The following is a 19556-nucleotide window of genomic DNA, read 5'->3' as shown; positions in this document are numbered from 1 at the left end:
TGAAATAGATGTGCATTGGAAATTTAAGTGCATACCGTACCCTTAAAATTTCTCTTATGAACCAATTATTGAGTGTTAGGTATCTTACCATGATCGAGATTAGAATTTATGTGATAGTTTCTTTTCTATTTCTTTTTTTTAAGTAAAATAAATTATACAAAGACACTTGTATCATTTTCTAATCTTATGTAATTAAAAATTCACTCTTGAATTTTCAACTGTGTTTGAATCTTTTTGTATCTAATACTATATGATAACTCAAATTCTAGTTAATCACATCAATTTATGACTTTTCAGCCATAAGTTATCCATTTTATATCAAATCATCTCAATTCTATCTCAAATATGATGTCATCGGAAGATTTCAAAACATTTATTATTTTACATAGATTTTTCAACACTGAATCACAATTTATATTCCTGTGATTCACTCATTTCATACTTAAACAGTGGGTTTTTTATTTATTTTGTTGACATTATACTACACATGCTTGGTTCAGATTAGTTTTTTTATTTTATTTATTTTTTAAAGTGTGAAGCATTTTATTTTTACTAATTTTTAGTCTAAGTAAAATTTTTGTTGTCAAACTCTTCTAAGTAACAGATTAGTATGAGTCTCTTTGACTAGTCAATGTCCTATACCTAGCTTTTTTTTATATATGTATATAATATTAGTGAAGATATTTTTAATAAAAGCATGCTTTTGATAGGGTTGATGATTCAAGATGTAATGAAAAAAGCTTCACCAGCTTCGGCTGAGCTGACTATAAATGATTGCTTTTCTGTTCCTTGTCTTAATGGAGCATCTTGCCAAGCTTTGGAAATAGGATTTCATTGCATTTGTCAGCCTGGATATACAGGTAAGCAGCTGTTTTAATCTAATGTGCTTCGGCTTAGCTTTTTTTCTATGCTATTTTTATTTAATTTATAAATTGATTTTTATTTTAAAAATCATGTGAGGAAAAATAATTTATACAATCGAACTATTGATGTAAATATGGTGTAATCATATGAAAATTGCATGTATTTTGTAAATGATGTGATAATTTTTTTACTTGTGGTGAAAAAATGACTTGTAAACTGTAATTTATCGTCATTGTCTTGGGTTGTTCAAAAAAATTTTTTTAAGGTATGTGGAAAGTTTATATGTCATGACAAAAATCTCAGATTTTTACTTCTAAGTTTTTTAAAATATATTTTATTATAACTAAATAGTTATGTCACCCTTTTTATTAATCAATTTCTCCATTTTAATTAATTGTTTATTACAGTCGAACTCGTTTATAACGAGCTCGGATTTAACGAGAACTTGGATTTACTGAGGGAAACGAGAATATTTGGTTGGATCAATGTTAAGTCCATGGAACAGAAGTCGCTTTTAATGAGCAAGACCCGGTTTTAGCGAGCAATATTTTTCCGTCTTGTAATCTTTTTTCTCATCTTTCTAGTCTTTCTGTCTTATCTTTTTTTCAAAATGATAAGAAATGTGCGCGAAATAAAAAAAAACGCGATTAAATTAATTAATGTAATTAAAGTAAGTAAGTATTAATTAAATTTTAAGTAAATTCAATCATTTGACCTCCCAAGCCCCCCCCCTCTTCTGGTTGCACGCCTGTCTTAAGTACCCGTTTATTACGAGCACTCGGATTTAACGAGTACATGTTACGGTCCCTTTGTGCTCGTTATAAACGAGTTCGACTGTATTTTATATTCTTGTAACAATTTTTACGTGATTAAGATTTAAATTTATTAAATACTTATTTAATGTATTTTTTAAAAAAAGAATAGAATGAAACGAAATAATTTTTTTAATAAATTATGACAGCCTTGTAATAATTATTAAAATAATCAGAAATTATAAAACAATTAATTAAAACGAGGAAATTGATTAATAAAAAATGTGACATAACTAGCTACACTATAACTAGCTATTCTTGCTTGAAAATAGTTGGAAACAAAGCATGGTTCTAGTAACAATTTAGCTAAAAGATAAAATAAATCTGTAATGTTTGCAGGAGTTGGGAGTTATGTAATTCTCTAGTTGTCAGCTAATTCACGTGAAATTATGGTTTCTTCCTTTCTTATTAATTAAAGAAAAATACTGATTTGTTTTCTGTTTTTAGGTATTTATTGTGAAAAAGACATAAATGAATGTGATCCCAGCCCTTGTCGAAATGGTGGCTCATGTCAAGATGAAATAAATGCTTACAAGTGCTATTGCCCAGCTGGTTATTCAGGTGAGCACTGTGAAATAGATGTTGATGACTGCCTGTTTGAACCCTGCTTCAACGGAGCAACATGCTATGACAAAATTAATGGATTCCATTGCAAATGCCCAGCAGGATTTGTTGGTATGAAAATTGAATTTTATAATAAATTGATCAATCTGAAAACATTTTGCTTGTATGTATCTGAGATTTAAACAATTGTATACAAATTTCAGGTCCCTTGTGTCAATATAATATTGATGAATGCATTAGTAATCCTTGCCAAAATGATGGATTTTGTATTGATTTAATTGCCAACTACACCTGTGATTGTATGCCTGGATTTGAAGGAAGAAATTGTGAAATAAACATTGATGATTGTGCTGATTCTCCTTGCAAAAATAATGCTACCTGTGTCGATGATGTGATGATTTTTAAGTAAGCTGTCTATTTAGTTGGTATTGAACTTGCACATCTTTGTTGTAAAATTAAGCATTCATAATTCATTTTGCCAATGTATTAAATCCTTATTTCAAAACTAGCTTAGTGGCCATTGTTGAAAATATGACAATATTTAATCAGTCGATACATGCGTATTTAATTTGGGGCATGGAATTTCAGTTCCAAAGGTACTAGCCACATTAAAGTCAAGCTCTGTTACACTAGAGTCAACTCTGAATACTGGAGCCAAACTCTGTTACAGAGGTCCAGAGTGTGTGTGAATGAGTTTTGAGGGAAATTCAGCCAACCCTGGGGAAATATTTGGTCTAATTTTTAAAAAAAACTAGGGAAAAAAAGACTATTTGTTAAATCTTGTTACTAAATTAAAATTGTAATATTTGGACAAATAAGGAATACGAAAGACTAAGTCATCATTTAAATATTAAAAATTCATTTTTAAAGTTTATTTTAACATTCTTTATGCCATATCAACTTACTGTCTGAAATGGAAGAGAATATTTTTTGCTATGTAAAATATAATACAAATAACTTAATATGTCATTTTGTTGATTTATTACCTTATTTTTATGAGTTGGACCATAAATTTAGCTTCATAAATTATTACTTTTTCTATGTATTTTAATTTCATATTATTTTTAACGATGCTAATTTATTCAAGAATTGAGTAAAATGGAAGTGAATTGTTTTCATTGTTGGAGCAAAAATTATCCAAATATTTTGAAAAAGTTATTGTAACTAAAATTAAATAAATAAAAACTATAAATGAAAAAAAAAAAACACTGTAATTTTTGCTGAAATTTCACATCAATAAAACCTGGTCTGGGGTAATATTAGGCTCTGAGAATTTTCTGCACCTCAGGTCTGTTGCACTGCAGTGACACTGAAGTCAAACTCTGTTACTTACTCACTAGCCCTAAATATTTAGTTGCTTATAGCGAATGGAAATTTAGCACCCTGATTTAATTTACTTTTTAATTTTTGTTAAATATTATTTTATTGCTTTATATTTAGGGAGGTTGAATCTAACTTTAAATAAAAGTAATATTCTTTTTTTACAAGATGCAGATTGAGTGTAATTTTTTTTAAATGTTTAATCCAATTATTATAGTACTTGTTATTAATGTCACATTAGATGTGAGTGCTTGGCTGGATTTGAAGGCATTTTTTGTGAGACAAATGTTAATGAATGCCAACCACAACCCTGCATGAATGGAGGGACCTGTATCGATAGAATCGCTGGATTCAAATGTCTCTGTCCACCATCATATGTTGGAGACCTCTGTGAAACTGGTAAGCTTTTCATCATAAGGATTATTTAAGATTCCTTTTTGAAAGTTTGAACAAGATTTAGCAACGAATTTTTCATAAAATTAGAAGTACATCACATCCGTTGTAATTAAATATCCAATTCAATACCTTTTATTTAAGAAGCTTTAAGCAGGTAATTTCTTTTAAAGTAAAATTCTATGAGTGCAAAAAATGGTAATTTTTTGCTTTAATTGTAACATCATGTCAATATTTGTTTTTAGATTTTAACTTTTAGTTTCGTTGTATTGTTAATTTTTATTCCCTTTTGGATTTTATGTATAAATCTGTGTCCTTTTGAATAACAATATTCTGGATATAAATTTGTATTAAATATTCAAGGGATTAAAAGTAGATATTTTTAGTACTTTTTTTTCTGTATTAAACGTTTTTATCTGCCTATTTCGAAAAGTTCTCGAGAATAACAAGACTTTATTCTGCTATGGTAGTTGTTAAATCTTATTATTAGGTTTTTAACTTATAGTTCTTTTATCTTTTTAGATTTTTATTTCATTTTATCTTTTTTTATGAACATGTGTCTTTTTTTAAAGTTATTGTGAAAATGAATTTTTATACATCATAAAAAAATATTTCTAGCTTTTTTTAGAGTTTTAATTTGCCTATAACAAAAAAGAATTTATATTGCTATTCATTATTGGTATAGTGTATCTGATTTGGACCTAGCAGCATTGAACCCTGTATTCAACTGAACCTGTTATGCTATCTTGTAATATTTAGTTTTTACTGTCGTGGAGGATGCTTTATTGCGATGTGACATTAAATTAACTTATTTTAAATTAGTTTTTACTGTTATAAATGCTTGTTTTCGGAGTAATAAGTCATTTAATTTTTTCTTTTTTGCAGAGCTTTCATCAGATTTCCTTTTGAATTTTCCGTCTTCAAATATTATGGATTTTGTGCAGCTTGATTACCTTCCTCGGGAATTAGCTGAGGTGACTGTTTGTTTCTGGATGCTGACTAGTGACAAACTGCATTACGGAACTCCGATCTCCTATGCTACCGATGAAGCTGACAATCTGCTCACCCTAACTGATTACAGTGGGTAATGGCCTTGAACCTTTCTATTTGATAACTTGTTCTTGATATATTATTTCATATCAAAGAAATTATTTTAAACTATGTGTAGTAAAGTTTTTTTTAAACAATATATTTTTAAATAGTATTTTAGTAATTGATTCTACTTTTCTTCCATCTGGATTAATGAGTTTAATTACACAAACTAAAAGAAAGATTTCATTTTTTTATCTCTAATAAAAACCTAAGTAATTTAATGTGATATAGCAATGGGAATAACATACTGTGAGGATGCTATGTAATATCCAAAATGGTGAAGCATTAAGTGATAAAATGATGAAATAAATAGTATATTGATGGTTGAAACAATAAGAATTTTATTTCATAACCAAAAGTTGTCCTCAAATAGCAGTTTAAACCAACACAAAATTAAGTTAGAAAACTGTGCCTATTTACTGTATCAGACAGTGATCTAACTTGTGACGTTTCAAAACAAGAATTACACAATGGTTCGGGGATTCATGGCTTCATTTAGAAATTAACCATTTAACCTATTGCTCTAGGCTTCAGTATCGCAACTACTTTTTTGATTAATATAATCTGTTGGCAATTTTTTAAACTATAATTTCAAAAATTATGTATATAATTCTAGCAGCTTTCAATATCAGTACACTATTTTATCCTTTCATTTCAATTGTTTCAAAGTTATTTTTGAAATTGTGTTCTTTCTGTTACCCACTTAACACGCTGCATGTGCATGTGGTATTGTTAAAAACACTTTGTTATAATACTTTAATTCTATGCTTGATTTTCATCTTCTATGATGAAAATAATTTTAATGTATGTAAAGTATCAGATAGAATACTGATTAATTTAAATTTTTTATGGTTACTTACATTTTGGACAAACAAAAATACCTTGATATAATTTATTACAAAGATATATAATTTATTTCTTATAATTTGATTTTATAACTATTGCCTGAAAGATATTTGTTTACACATTATTTACTTAGTATTTTTTGTGAGACAATTAAAAATAAAATTTGATAAATACAAATATGATTCATCATGATTTTTTTCTAACAATTGAAATTTATATTCTCTTATCAATAACAATGGTAACCTCATTTTAATCTTGTCACTAAATGAAATTAATATTTTGTTGTTACCATACCATTTTCTAAGAATAATGATCGAGTTTCTCACGTTTTTTATTTTTTTCTTCTTAAATTATGTTTAGAAAAACTTTTTATAAAATTTATGTAGAACATATTATTATTTAAGTTGGTTATTTTTTAAGCTTATATTTTAGATTAAAACTGAAAATAGGAAAAGTTTAAAAATACTAAAGATGATAGTTGATTAATAAAGTGTCAAGGGCCACTTTTCTAATTTTTTTAATGCTATTGTTTGTTTTATAATTATAAGTAATAATTTTTACTAATGGAATAAGTATATATATATCTTTCTTTTTAAAATATTACGATAAAAAAAGTATATGTCTCTATTTTATATTTCTTAGCATAGTTACTTGTTTTAGTGATGCAATTCTTATGCAGAGTTAAACAGAAAGTTAAAAATTCAATATTATTATTTTAGATTTGTATTGTATGTGAACATGGATAAGGTTGTCACTGATGTCACTGCAAATGATGGTCATTGGCATCACTTATGTGTCACATGGTCTTCAAGACAGGGTGCTTGGGCCTTCTACAAAGATGGTGTGCAGCAAGATAATGGAACTGGTTTAGCTCCAAACACATTTATTCCGAGTAAATATAAAAATCTCAGTCCTGCTGATTTTATTTTAGTTATTCTTCATTTATTTTTATATTGGGTTTTATAACTATGAGAAAATGTTTTCAATTTGCTTAAATAATTCAAGAGAAAGAGGAAAAACTAGAATTACAGTGAAACCTCCAGGACAGACCACCTCTATTGGCGACCACTTTTGGGAGACCCAGAATTTTTTCCATAGACTTTGTGTTAATGAAAACCTTTAGGAAAGACCATTTAAACCTCTTCCAGTGATCGGGCAAATATCTGTGCGAAATGTGGAAAAACTCAAATAAGGAAACACAAAAAAATATCAATACAAAAAATATTAAAATGTATTCAAAATGTTTGTCTGAGGCTCCTATTTAGAAAGCTCTTTTTGATTATACAACCTCAATCAGAGTACACTAAAGACGATACTATAAATGATTTATTTTAGAGTTAAAAGTTAAATTTGAATAAAAGTTTTTTTTAAAAAAAAACAAGCATTTCAAACAAATAAGCCTCTTCTCTTTTAACTCTTACTTATTTTTATGATATAAAATTAAATACAAACTTAAACAAAAAACATAATTATTTATTTATTTAAAACAGCTTTATCATTCATAATTGGTGAATTTGTTTTTACACACTATTATATCAGTTGGGATCATTTTTATGGACGCTAAATTTTATTCATTGATTCATCTTTTTATGACGCCAACAGAAGTGGCATTTTCGCACCAAGAAAAAAGCACTGACTAAAACTAATACCGTCTGAGAAAAATCACAAATGTCACCTTCGATAACAATCAGTCAATGAGTCAATGGGGTAGACTCTGAGAAAAAGCAACCTTCATCAATGACCATTTTACTTAGGAATGGAGAGTGTTCGCTCCCGAAAGGTTTCACTGTGTAACATTAACTGGCTCAAACTTTTGGTGATTCTCTTTCACTGTAATTATACCTCCTTGTTTAAGGGACTTGAAATTACTGTCTTAATTAAATATCACAAGACCAGAGTTATTTTTGGACTCCGCTAGTGCTGGACAAAACATTGTGATAGGCATTGTGCAATGCGAGCAATTTTTAACAGCAAAACATTGTATATCTTTTTTTTTGTTTTTGAATTTTATTCTTAAAACTGAGCAACTTAATATTTTTCTTGCTTTTTTATTTTCAAATATTATCTTATCATTTATTTTTTATCAAATACATACTGGCCATAGAGTCCTTAGAAGTAAAAAAAAAATGTGTTTAAAGACAAAAGTTGAATAATCATCTAAAAATGTTTATATTTCATTTTCCAAGTCGTTATGGCTTAGGGGATGTAGTACTGGCCTCTTAGGCAACAAGTTAAAATCCTAATGTCCACTGGTTGGTTCAAATTCTGCTACCGTATTATTACATTTACCACAATGTTGATATAAAATATTCCTAGTGGTAGATGGATCATGGGATCAAATCCCCTTGGTGTTGGACTATCTGTGGGATATTTTCCTCTATGTAAAGCAAATGCATATTGAATCCATCGAAAAGTCTTTACCTGAGGTTAGTTGGTCCTAATGATTAAGTATTAAGTCCAGAAGTTCCCTTATATTTTGCATTGAGCTCAAAATTACAAGGCTACAAAGTTGAAAATTGATAACTACAAACGCTAAAATGGGTGAGTTGTTCATGTCTAAGATTTATATTTCAGCGAACAGCTTATGCAGGGCTCCAAAAATTTGTGGTGACCACTCCTTTGGAAGCCATGCTTAAGTTTACATCTATTTGATCAAAATGGAAAAGAATTTTGCAAATTTTATTATTAAAAATTAACTTTAAGACATTGAAATGTTTTTTTCCTTCTCCTAAATATCACTGGTTCATAGTCCCTTTAAGTCCTAGAAGTTCAAAGCCTTGGACAAATGCTCTTCTTGCTTCATCCATACAACTGCTCTGCACAAGACCCGATTCCTCTTACTGTTTAAAATTTCAAGAAACTCCATTCAACTCATTGATTTCAGAATTGTTTCTTATTAATTTTTTTTCTACTAAATCACATCTCACCGGAATTTATCTTTTTATTTTATTTGTTTATTTTGTTCAGCGATATTTTTCCTTCATATATTATAGTTTCTCTACTTGCATTTTATATAAATAGAATTATATCCAGCTACAAACTTGTATGCCTTGTTGTATTTTCTCTTCTTTTTCTTTATTCCAGTGACTGGAACTCTGATATTGGGTCAGGAGCAAGACAAACAAGGTGCAGGTTTCAGCACTCCAGAAGCATTTGTAGGAACCATGGCATTGCTTAATATTTGGGACTATGTTTTGTCTGTAGATGATATTGTTGCTCTGATGACTCGTTGTGATAAATATCACGGCAATGTGCGGTCTTGGGCTGATTTCCTCTCTGGTATTCGAGGAAAAGTGCAACAAAAAGATTCACATTTCTGCTCTGGTAAATATGCACATCCACTTTTTCTGAACTAAGCTTTGTAACTGTTAAAAAATATATGTAGTTTTTGCCTTTATAAAATTTTTGGGTTATTCTAGGATGTATTATGCCTGATTCTCCTCCAAATGGAGAAGTCTCCATAAGTGGAATGAAAACGGATGCTCACCTAACCTATTCTTGTAATCCAGGGTATGAATTGACTGGAGTGTCTGATAGAAGGTGTTTAGCATCTGGTAATTGGTCTGATGGAAGTCCCCATTGTGTTCGTAAGTTCCAAACTCATTGAAATTTTTAAAAAAAAACTTATTGTGGATTTTAAATGGAGGGTAACTGTTATTAATTAGACTCCTTAGAACATCTATAGTTTGCAGTTATAATTAGTAGTTTGATTATAAATATTCATTTTTCCTAATTTTTACTTTAGCATTAAAAATTATTCTTCCTATTGTTCCAAGTAATGTTTTTTTTAATGATTATTTTTATATTTTTAATATTTTTCTTTATTTTTTTATGATCTTTTTAAAAATTAACTTTTGGTCTTTTTTTCACTTACATCATTTATTTGTCATTCTTCAATGTTCAAAAATTTTAATTTTTATCTGTAAAATGTTTGTTTATTCTTATTTATGTTTGTTAAATATTAATTTCCTTAAATTGAAAAATTAATAATTTTAGAATGAAATGCTAAAAAGAAGCTTTTCCGATGAAATCGACTGCCGTAAATATCACATTTTAAGAATGTTACTTTGCACAATATGTTTCTCATATCACTTATCTTTCTAATGTAGGTATAAGCTGTGGATTCCCAGGTTACATTGCTAATGGCTATATAAATGGTAGGCAATACTTATTTCAAGATATCATACAGTATGTGTGCAATCCTGGATATAGGTTGTCCGGGGAATCAACAAGGACCTGCCAAGTGGACAATAAATGGAGTGGAACTGCCCCAAGATGTGAAGGTAATTCTTTACAACAAAGTATTAAAAAGTTATTCTTCATATTCTTAAACATAATAGGATTAGGTATATTTACTTGTACATACTTTCATTGAATGCCATTCAATAATTGAAACCAATGTATTATTTCTGAAATTGTGATATTGAATTGCGCTTTTAGGAAATGTTCTTGTGCATCAGTGGATTTTCCCTTTTATATCTTTATCTCTATAATTCAGTTTATAAAGCTATTTTGTTTGCTTTCTTCTAACTTGATAATATACAAAAAGCTGTTTTGTCTGAATGAGTACTATTAACTAAGTTTATTCTTGCAAGTATATTTTTCCCTACCTTTTTATGAACTATGTATTTTAATGATTTTGAGCCACAAGACCTAAGAATTTTCTCTCATATTCAATGTGTATTGTAGAAAATATTAAAAACTAAGGTCCTGCACTCTACATAATATAGCACTCTACTCTCTATATAACCTTATAATCATTTTAAGAAACTGTACCTCCTCAGTATCACAAGTATTGCGCCTCACATGATAGTAACTTTGATTCATGATAAGAAATTCCACAGTTCCTTCACAGCTTTAATGTATGAAGAAGAATCGTCTTGCGCATCTATAGATAGGACCTTCATGATAGCAACCACTTTTTGTTTCCTGCAATGGAAATTTGGTAGTTCATATATATATGTACTTTGGATGATGGAGATTATATTGCATTTCATTTGACCATCCAATAGTTATTTATTTATTCTTCTAAATATTTTTGTGATAACTATCTAACAGAAAAACTTTTTTATGTGTAAAAAGTGTTTTAATGCATTTTTATATCATTTTAGAAATTGTATGTGAAGCTCCAAAAACAATTGAAAATGGAGAAGTAATAGCACTCCAAAACCAGTATCGATTAGGTCATCGAATACAGTTTCATTGTGACGATGGTTATCGTTTAGATGGTCTGAGCACCCTCACGTGCTCCAGCCGAGGCCTATGGAATGATTCACTTCCAATGTGTCAACCCCGCTCTTGCGAATCTCCCCCTAGAGTGCCACATGGTCATGTGATTGGACCTCAAGATAATCTGGATGTTGGTAACGTTGTGAGATATCAATGTGATGAGGGTTTTGAAATGAAAGAAACTGGCGAAATGTATTGTGAGTTGAAAAATCGTTGGGCTGGAGAATTACCACGCTGCGAGCGTGTCTTATGTCTTCCCCCGGCACCCATTCTGCATGGCATAGTGGAAGGAAAAGATTACAGATATGGAGCCACGGTTCTCTATAAATGTGAACAAGGGTATGAACTTCATGGAACTAGTTATACGGTTTGCCAAGCCAATAAAACATGGTCTTACGAACCTCCTCAATGTACTCCGGTCAGCTGTGGTATGCTTGAAGCTCCTGAGAAAGGTGGTATAGAAGTGAATGATGTTATTTATGGAAGTATTGTGAAATATTATTGCCATTCTGGATTTGAACTGCAGGTAAAAGTCTTGATTTCAAAACTTTATAGATGTAAAACATTTTATGGTTTAACTATTAAGTCTCTTGCAAACATATTTTCTGTTTGCTACGAGCCTTGATATACGACCTCTCACACAAACTCTTAACTATGAAAAAAGCATGGTTTGTACCTACTGCTTTCTACATTCTAAATTACATGCATTGAAGATTCTTTGAGATAATATCTTCCTAGAAATCTTGCACAGTCAAGTGCAATTTCGAATGTTTGAAGATGAAAACTGCTATTTATTTGTGATCAAGAACTTTTTGTCAAAGCTTATGGCAAAATGGAAGGGTTACTTGCTGAAGGCCTAATACTCTCTATATCTTGATAAGTTTATAGATCAATCATTATTGTTCATGCCTTATAAATCAATCTTTTTATATTAACCAATATGATTAGCATTTTTTTAAAAAAAATTATGCTTCCTTAATTTGGTGATGTCAATCAAGTGCTCATTAATAATTTAAACTAAATTGACGTACATGATTTTTTTCCTTGGCTTTTAATGATTTATAAATAATTATAACAGTAGTAATTGTAAACTGTATTGTAAGACAGTGCATCTTAATCTGAGGTACATGTATAAGTTGAGTTTCAATGATTTTATTAAATTCAAAGCAATAAGTAAATTGAAAAATTTTACTTTTCTTTGCAATTATTATTAATTCTCTTTAATTTCTATGACAGAAATAAACTTTTATCCTCCAAAATATGACATGAGAAACATAAAACAAAAGTGTCTCATACTGAAGCACTACTTTAAATATGAATAAAAAAATTTTTCTTAAGCTCAGCATTTTTCTTTAAAAATGTATGTAGAATGACATCCTATCTGTCAAACTTTGAACTTTAGAACTTTTCATAATTATTCAATCATCCTTAACTTTAAGTTTAATTTTAGGGAGTTAGATCCAGAAAATGTAGAAGTAATGGTGAATGGAGTGGGGAAGCTCCAAGTTGTGTTCCTGTAAGTTGCAGCCAACCTGAGTCTATATCTAATGGCAGGTAAGTTCTCCAATCAGGTCAAAGGTACTTTTTTTTCCCTATACCTATTTAGTATTCTCATTGCACTTCTTAAATTAGGTACAGTGGAAGTGACTGGACTGTAGGCAATACTGTTAACTACATTTGTAATCCTGGATACATTCTTATTGGAGAGGCTGATAGAGTTTGTTTGGAAAATGGTCAGTGGCTACATGAAGCTCCTGCCTGCGAACCAGTGGAATGTCCCCTACCTGATAACATTGCCCACGGATTCTGGAAGAGCGATGGTAGGAGATTTGGACAGAGGGTGTCGTATTCTTGTGAAGAAGGTTATCAGCCTGTGGGACCTACAGTTCGAGTTTGTATGGAAGATCAAAAATGGGAACCAGCTTCACCTGAATGCAGACCTGTCAATTGTGGGCCATTAGCCCAGGTACTGGAAAAAGAATTTTTTTGTTGCAAGTTTGGAAAATGTAGAATTTTTGTTACAAATTTCCTTTATTACAATAGCCTGTTAATGATGCCTCACCTAAAAAAATTTTTTATCATATTAAAACAATAAATTAATTAGTTATATTATCTATAAGGAAATTTAAAGACAAATTCCATCGGACGCTTACATTTGAGTGGGAATGGAATTTATTTCCTTCTGCCTGTGAATTGTAACAGAATTTGTCAGAAAAAAACCCTTAAAAAAGAAAAAAAAAGAAATTTTCAAAAAAAATTATTTTAAGGAATTATGTATAAATCCTTCATATCTAGTGGTGGTTAACGTTTCTATAAATTTGTGGAACATATTTCCTTATAGTAGTAAACTGAAACAGAAATTTTTAAAAGCAAATAAATGTTTAAATTTTTTTTTATTCCTACAGGCATTCCTATTAATTTTTTGGGGCTTTTAAAAATGTATAAATTGTGGTGTTCAACACTTTTTTAAAATAAATTTATTATAGAAGGAATAAAGTATTTGTGCATAACCTTTATTACTTATGGAATAAAATTTGGTCAAAAATTCTCTCACAGTTGAAAGGTTTTCAAATGTCATGTTTATGAATTCACTATTTAAAATCTTTCAGTTATATTTGTATCTTGAAATGAATTCCTCAAATCTTTTTAGATGGTTTTTATTCAAAAAAGATTAAAGTTCATTCAAAAAAGTTTTAAAAAGAGTATTTAATATTCAAAAAAATCATAAATTTTTCGAAGTATTTTAAAGTTTTTTACTAAAATTAATACAAGCTTTTTTAAAGATTAAATTTAAAGGAACACAATTAATATTATGCGTTCTGAAAAATTCTGTGTTCTATTTATGAAGTGGTTCTCATTATATAAATTACTATTCATAAAATATAATTGATCCAGGTACAAAATAATATTCTGAAAATGTATGAAATTTTGTATTTTAAAATATGTTATGGTCAGCTCTTCGAAAGATAGTGTATAAGTAGTTAAGAGAAGTATATTTTAATGACTTGCTAGCTCGAAGTCCAGTGATGTTTTCGACATTGACACTTGTCAGATATTATGATACCAATACAGTTGTTATATTTTTTTAAGGTTGGTGTTCCTTTAATTCACTGAAATATTACTTAGAATTTTCTTCTGTTAAGCTCTTTAATTGTAGTGAGAATCATTTTTTTAAAAATATGATTTGTTTTAGTTTGTTAGTATTATGATTGTTTTATACTTCTATTTATTGCAGGGTGAGAATATTATTTTGGAAACAACATTTACTGTTTTTAAAGGTGAAGCACGATATTCTTGTCGTGAAGGGTTTCGATTGGAAGGTCCACATGTTCGAAAATGCTTGGCAACAGGAAAGTGGAGTGATCAGAATCCTTCTTGTGATATCATTCGTTGTCCTGACCCTCTCAAAGTCACACACGCATATTTAATTTATTCTGATAACAAGTAAAAAGATCTTTTTAATCTTTCTGCTTATGTATGCTATATATTTATAATATTTTCCTGAGTATTCATTAAGTGTTAAAATAAGTCCCCTTTTTTTAAATCATATTGTAATAGTTATTTTGTAACTGAAAAAGTTTCATTTTGCTATTTCCAAGTGCTAGCTATTTAAGGAAGACACACATTTTGTATCAAGGGTCTACAAAAGCTATTTTACAGCATATTATAGAATGGAAAATAGAATAACAGCTTTTTGAGTTTTGAAATAAATAATTTGGTTCAAACTATGGTATACGAGCATACTTTGGATTTTAGCATGCATAAGACACAGTCAATTATGTATGTTGAAATCACATTATACATAAACTTACATAACATTCAAATATGCCTTATAGTTTTTTAAGACAAAATACCCACGGTTTAATTGGATGCTATGTTTAAAAAGATCTTTTTTTCTACTGAAATTGTTCAGATTTTCAGAATTAGGTTAAATTTTAGGTATCAACTATGATATCTTTAGATGCTATGGGAAATGGGCAACTGGGATTTGCAGACCCCTGATTGATCTATGGAAAATAAAAAGCAACATAATAAGCAAAAGTAAAATTGAGTAATGGTATACAGCTTAAACAAACATCATTCTCAGTGCTATTGTGATTCTTTTTTTTAGGTTTGAATTTTCCACTGAAATCTATTTTTCCATTTGAATTTGTGTTCCACTTTTAGTAGTTTTATTTTCTTCTAGATGCAACCTTTGTATATCTAATCAGATTTCCACTAATCAGAGTTTACAGTAAAACTTAATCTGTTAAAAAAAAATTTCACTTTGTATCTATGAATAACTTTGATGCTAATTAATGAAATATCTGAATAATTTGCAAGGATGTTAAAAAATCTGCTTAATATTTGTTCTTTATTTTTTCAGATATGGATCTAGTGTGGAATATTACTGTGATGAAGGTTACAAACTCATTGGATCCATCCAAAGACTTTGCACTGGTGATGGAGAATGGGCAGGATTAGAACCAGAATGCGTGCAAATTCGTTGTCCCTCACCACCTTCTTTAGCAGATGGAGATATCGTAACACACGATACAACTTATCGCAGTACTGTACAATGTACTTGCCATAAGGGATATGAACTGATAGGATCAGCTGAAAGAATATGTTTGTCTGATGAAACTTGGAGTGGAACTGATCCCTCCTGTGTTGCAATAAGATGTCCGACTGAACAACTTTCACTTGAAAATGGCCGCATTCTAGGTATGGGTTTTCTGCTTGCTCTTCGCGAAAGTTGTTTTAAATATCAACTCACCACTAGTCACATAATATTTTTGGCTGCCTTTAACCTTGGCATTTATATTCAATGGACTTTAGATACTTATATGGTCACTATTAAAGCAAGTTTTGAATATAAAGTAACTTGATAGTAAAGTAAAAGAAGTTAAGACGTCAAATGCTTCCTTCATTGTAACTTGAACCTTATGTCTTAGAATTCAGCACTTGTCATTTTTACCTAAACACATAATAACATTTTATTTTCTTTAAAATGTTTTAAGAATGGGTTTCATGACCATCTCATAAGATGCTTTGTTGTCTAGCTGTGCTAATTTTAAATTTATGAGTTGTGCTGGAATAAAAATGGTTATATTTCTACAACTAAAGTCATAAAAGTCCCACTTTAACATTGCGTCCAGATCACAAGTAATTATTTTTTAAACAGCTTAAACTTAATAAAATCATTAAAATTGTATTTAATACTAAATTACGGAAATGGTATACTATAATTCAACTTAAAATACCACTGAAGGTTTTGTATTGCAATTTTAAATCTAGTATTTTCTGGCATTATTATTTTAATTTCTAAATTAATATTTTCTCCATAAACTATCTCCGTTAATATTTTTGCATTGTTATCTTAACGTGAATGTCCTAATTGTTCTTTTTTTTTCTCCAGGTGACAGTAATGTTGTAGGTTCAACAATTCAATATGAATGTGATGTTGGGTATAAACTGATTGGGACAGCTTCTCGAACGTGTCAGGAAAGCAAAAAGTGGTCAAACCAAGAGTCTATCTGTGAGAAAGTGCAATGCCCAGTCCCTATTGCTCCTGCAAATGGAGAAATATCTTGGAGAGGTCACAGGTAGCTATGATTAATGTTTTATACTTCTTTATCGAAGCAAATACAATATTAAAGTTAAAATGTTGTAAAATAAATTTTTTTTATATACTAGATTGCTTTATACTAGCATTAAATGATAAAATGAGCCTTAAAAAGATTTTATTATTATTTTTAAAAAAACCTTTTTTTTTCATAATTTTATATTATTAATTGTTTCTTGTTATGGAAATTGAGCCACAATGTTATTCACAAAGTAACAATTATCTAAATTAATTTCAATATCTATTGCTAATTTTAATTAAATAATAATAATAATTGGCATTATAAAAAATATTGGTTGCCGGATTCCCCCCCCCTTCCCGTCAAATTGGCAACTTTATTTGTGCATTCTTTTATATTTCAACTAGGATACAATATTTAAGTATAAAGAAATTATTTCATAAAAATTGTTATGGAAAGCGATGTTTTTCCAAGCTCAAGAAGATTAATTAGAATATTTTTAAAACTTATACACTAATTGTTTCTGCATTTGCCCTCTGTATCATTGAGAAATTATTTTATTTTATTTATTATGTTTTCCAAAAAATTGGATATTTTTAATCTTAATTTTTGTATTTGTATACTTAATTGACTTTGTGTAAATTCTCGTAAGAGAATATTTTGATGGATTGTGACTTGAGAGAAAAGAAATTTCTAAATCGTAAACAGCTAAATCAGATTTTTCTAAATCGTAATCGGTTATCTTAAAAAAAACCCTCTACTTTTCAAAAATTGCCCATGGCACCTAAATTTTTTTTAAAGTTTAATGGGTTAATGTCAGCAATAATATGTTTAATGTTTGTAAAACTGAGCAAGTGAACCAAAAACCGTGACTGTTTCAATCTTTAAATGTTGGAAACCATTTTCAAGAAAACACCAAGATTCCTTATTTGGTTTGATTTGATGAATTTAAATACCTCTGGTTGCGTACATCGATTATAAATTTCATGATTTAAAGGAATTCCTCAAATGTTATTTTCTTGGATAGCACCATAAACATTGCTGAGTATTTTTCTTTAAAACATCAGTACCCTGTTTTGTATATGTTTACTCAATGTTCAGCTTTTCAAATATCTATGATTTAATCTAGTATTTAAATTTTTTTTTGCATTTAATTGCTAGAAATAAAAAATTTTTTTAAAAATTTGTTGATTTATGTGCTATAAAGAAATTAGGTGACAAAACTCAATCTGTTAAATAAACACTAAACAGGGTGCGTAGCATTTTTAAAAAGTGCTTAAAGGTGCTTATTTTTGATTTAAATTTTTTAAAAACCCTTAAAGGTGCTTTTTTTATTTGGTGTTTGTAAAATGTGCTTAATTTTTTATCTTTTAAAATGAGATTTTTTTTACCATATCGATTGTTGTTTTAAATTGCAAAAAATTCATGATTTTTACAATTTTGTATACAATGTTTATCAGAAACTAGTTATTCTATCATGATTATGTAAAGTTTTTGGAGATGTTTTTGAATTTTATTGTTTTTATGTTTATAAATTAAGAACTTTAAACGACAGAAAAGAAAAAATTTTGTTACTGCACAGATCCTAGTTATGAATTTTTTTTTTTTGGAAAGTGGTTAAAAATATTTTTTGAGTGCTTAAAAAATACTTAAAAGGTGCTTATTTTTTGAAGAAAGATCTGGCTATGCACCCTGTTTAAATATATTTTTTAAAATAATTGCATTATTTAACGAAAACTTACAGTTTTTCAGACACTGTTACCATCATTTGCTATGAAGGTTATGACTTGATTGGAGATGGCTCTCGCTCTTGTCTACCAGATGGTACCTGGAGTGGAGCTGATCCACTCTGCAAACCAGTTGAATGCAAAAGTCCACCAGACCTACAGAATGGACATACCATTGTAAAATCCATTCTACTGGGTGGCAAAGTTGAATACTCATGTGGTACGGGTTATAAGCTCAGAGGTGCTAGAAAAAGAACATGCAAAGCGAATCGCTCGTGGAGCGATCGTGAGCCTCACTGCCAATTAATTCTGTGCCCAGAACCTCCTCATGTACCTAATGGCCAACCTATTACTCCCAAACAGGTAGATACATCATTCAGTAAAGTATTCATAATTGTTAGAAACTATATTATTTAGAGCCGTGATGGCTCAGGGGATAGAGAGTTCGCCTTCCAATGAGGTGAACCGGGGTTCGATCTCGGCGATGGCTAGTCGATACAAATTCCGAAAATTTTATTCTATAAATTTTATTTTATCCATAAATTTAATTTTATATTTAGGAAAAGTCCTGAAATATCTTACTAGCAGTTTCATTTGTAATTAATACTTTCCAATATTATTTGTTTTGATTCTCTTCCATTTTGTTTTCAATTTTCTTAATTCATTTTGTGTAAGTTCTGTGCTGGCAGTTGCTATATTTTCATTTTTACTGCTTCTTTATGCAACTTTGATTCCGACTAATTTCCCCTCACCCTCCAATTAGAAAATTGTTGTATAAAGGGTAACTTTTCTGCTATATAGTTCAAGAAAGTCTTTTATCTGATTCTAGATGGGTGAGTGTTTCTGCTCAAAACTTTCTCTATTCAGAAAACAGTTTTTAGTTAAAATGGAGTGAAGTGTTTCACTAGTGTAACCATTTGGGAAGATAAAAAAATTATTAATTTCTATGTGCAGCACACACATTATGTGTATTGATCTAGTATTTATTGGTTATTTGATATATGTACATAATATTGCAAAGCTTATTAAATTATCAATTTTAAAGTGAACCTCGTTTTATCATTCAAAAGCATCATGGAAGCCGCAGTGCAATATTTGTACATTGTTTTATTGTGAAGTATATTAAATTATTGATAGTAAAGTTA

At 29.4% G+C, this 19556-nt stretch overlaps 1 protein-coding gene across 4 annotated transcripts in view; it reads left to right on the top strand.

The window, feature by feature from the left end:
• The window catches only part of LOC107450057 (sushi, von Willebrand factor type A, EGF and pentraxin domain-containing protein 1), a 107564-nt gene that overhangs the window by 71573 nt on the left and 16435 nt on the right, over window positions 1-19556 (top strand). For all 4 annotated transcript variants that reach the window (XR_011636554.1, XM_043039731.2, XM_071179513.1 and 1 more), the window contains 16 exons: window positions 711-860; window positions 2124-2351; window positions 2444-2645; window positions 3802-3959; window positions 4839-5037; window positions 6611-6783; window positions 8976-9215; window positions 9311-9478; window positions 10001-10174; window positions 11003-11646; window positions 12571-12674; window positions 12753-13086; window positions 14356-14564; window positions 15487-15824; window positions 16519-16705; window positions 18429-18774. Coding sequence is in view for 3 of the 4 variants with exons in the window: in XM_043039731.2 (XP_042895665.1) it covers window positions 711-860; window positions 2124-2351; window positions 2444-2645; window positions 3802-3959; window positions 4839-5037; window positions 6611-6783; window positions 8976-9215; window positions 9311-9478; window positions 10001-10174; window positions 11003-11646; window positions 12571-12674; window positions 12753-13086; window positions 14356-14564; window positions 15487-15824; window positions 16519-16705; window positions 18429-18774 (3854 nt within the window). In the remaining variant the exon portion in view is untranslated. The remainder of the gene's footprint in view (window positions 1-710; window positions 861-2123; window positions 2352-2443; window positions 2646-3801; window positions 3960-4838; window positions 5038-6610; window positions 6784-8975; window positions 9216-9310; window positions 9479-10000; window positions 10175-11002; window positions 11647-12570; window positions 12675-12752; window positions 13087-14355; window positions 14565-15486; window positions 15825-16518; window positions 16706-18428; window positions 18775-19556) is intronic.

Source organism: Parasteatoda tepidariorum, chromosome 4 (genome assembly GCF_043381705.1).
Source record: "Parasteatoda tepidariorum isolate YZ-2023 chromosome 4, CAS_Ptep_4.0, whole genome shotgun sequence".
Classification (NCBI taxonomy): domain Eukaryota; kingdom Metazoa; phylum Arthropoda; class Arachnida; order Araneae; family Theridiidae; genus Parasteatoda; species Parasteatoda tepidariorum.
This window is presented reverse-complemented; position numbering and strand designations above follow the sequence as displayed.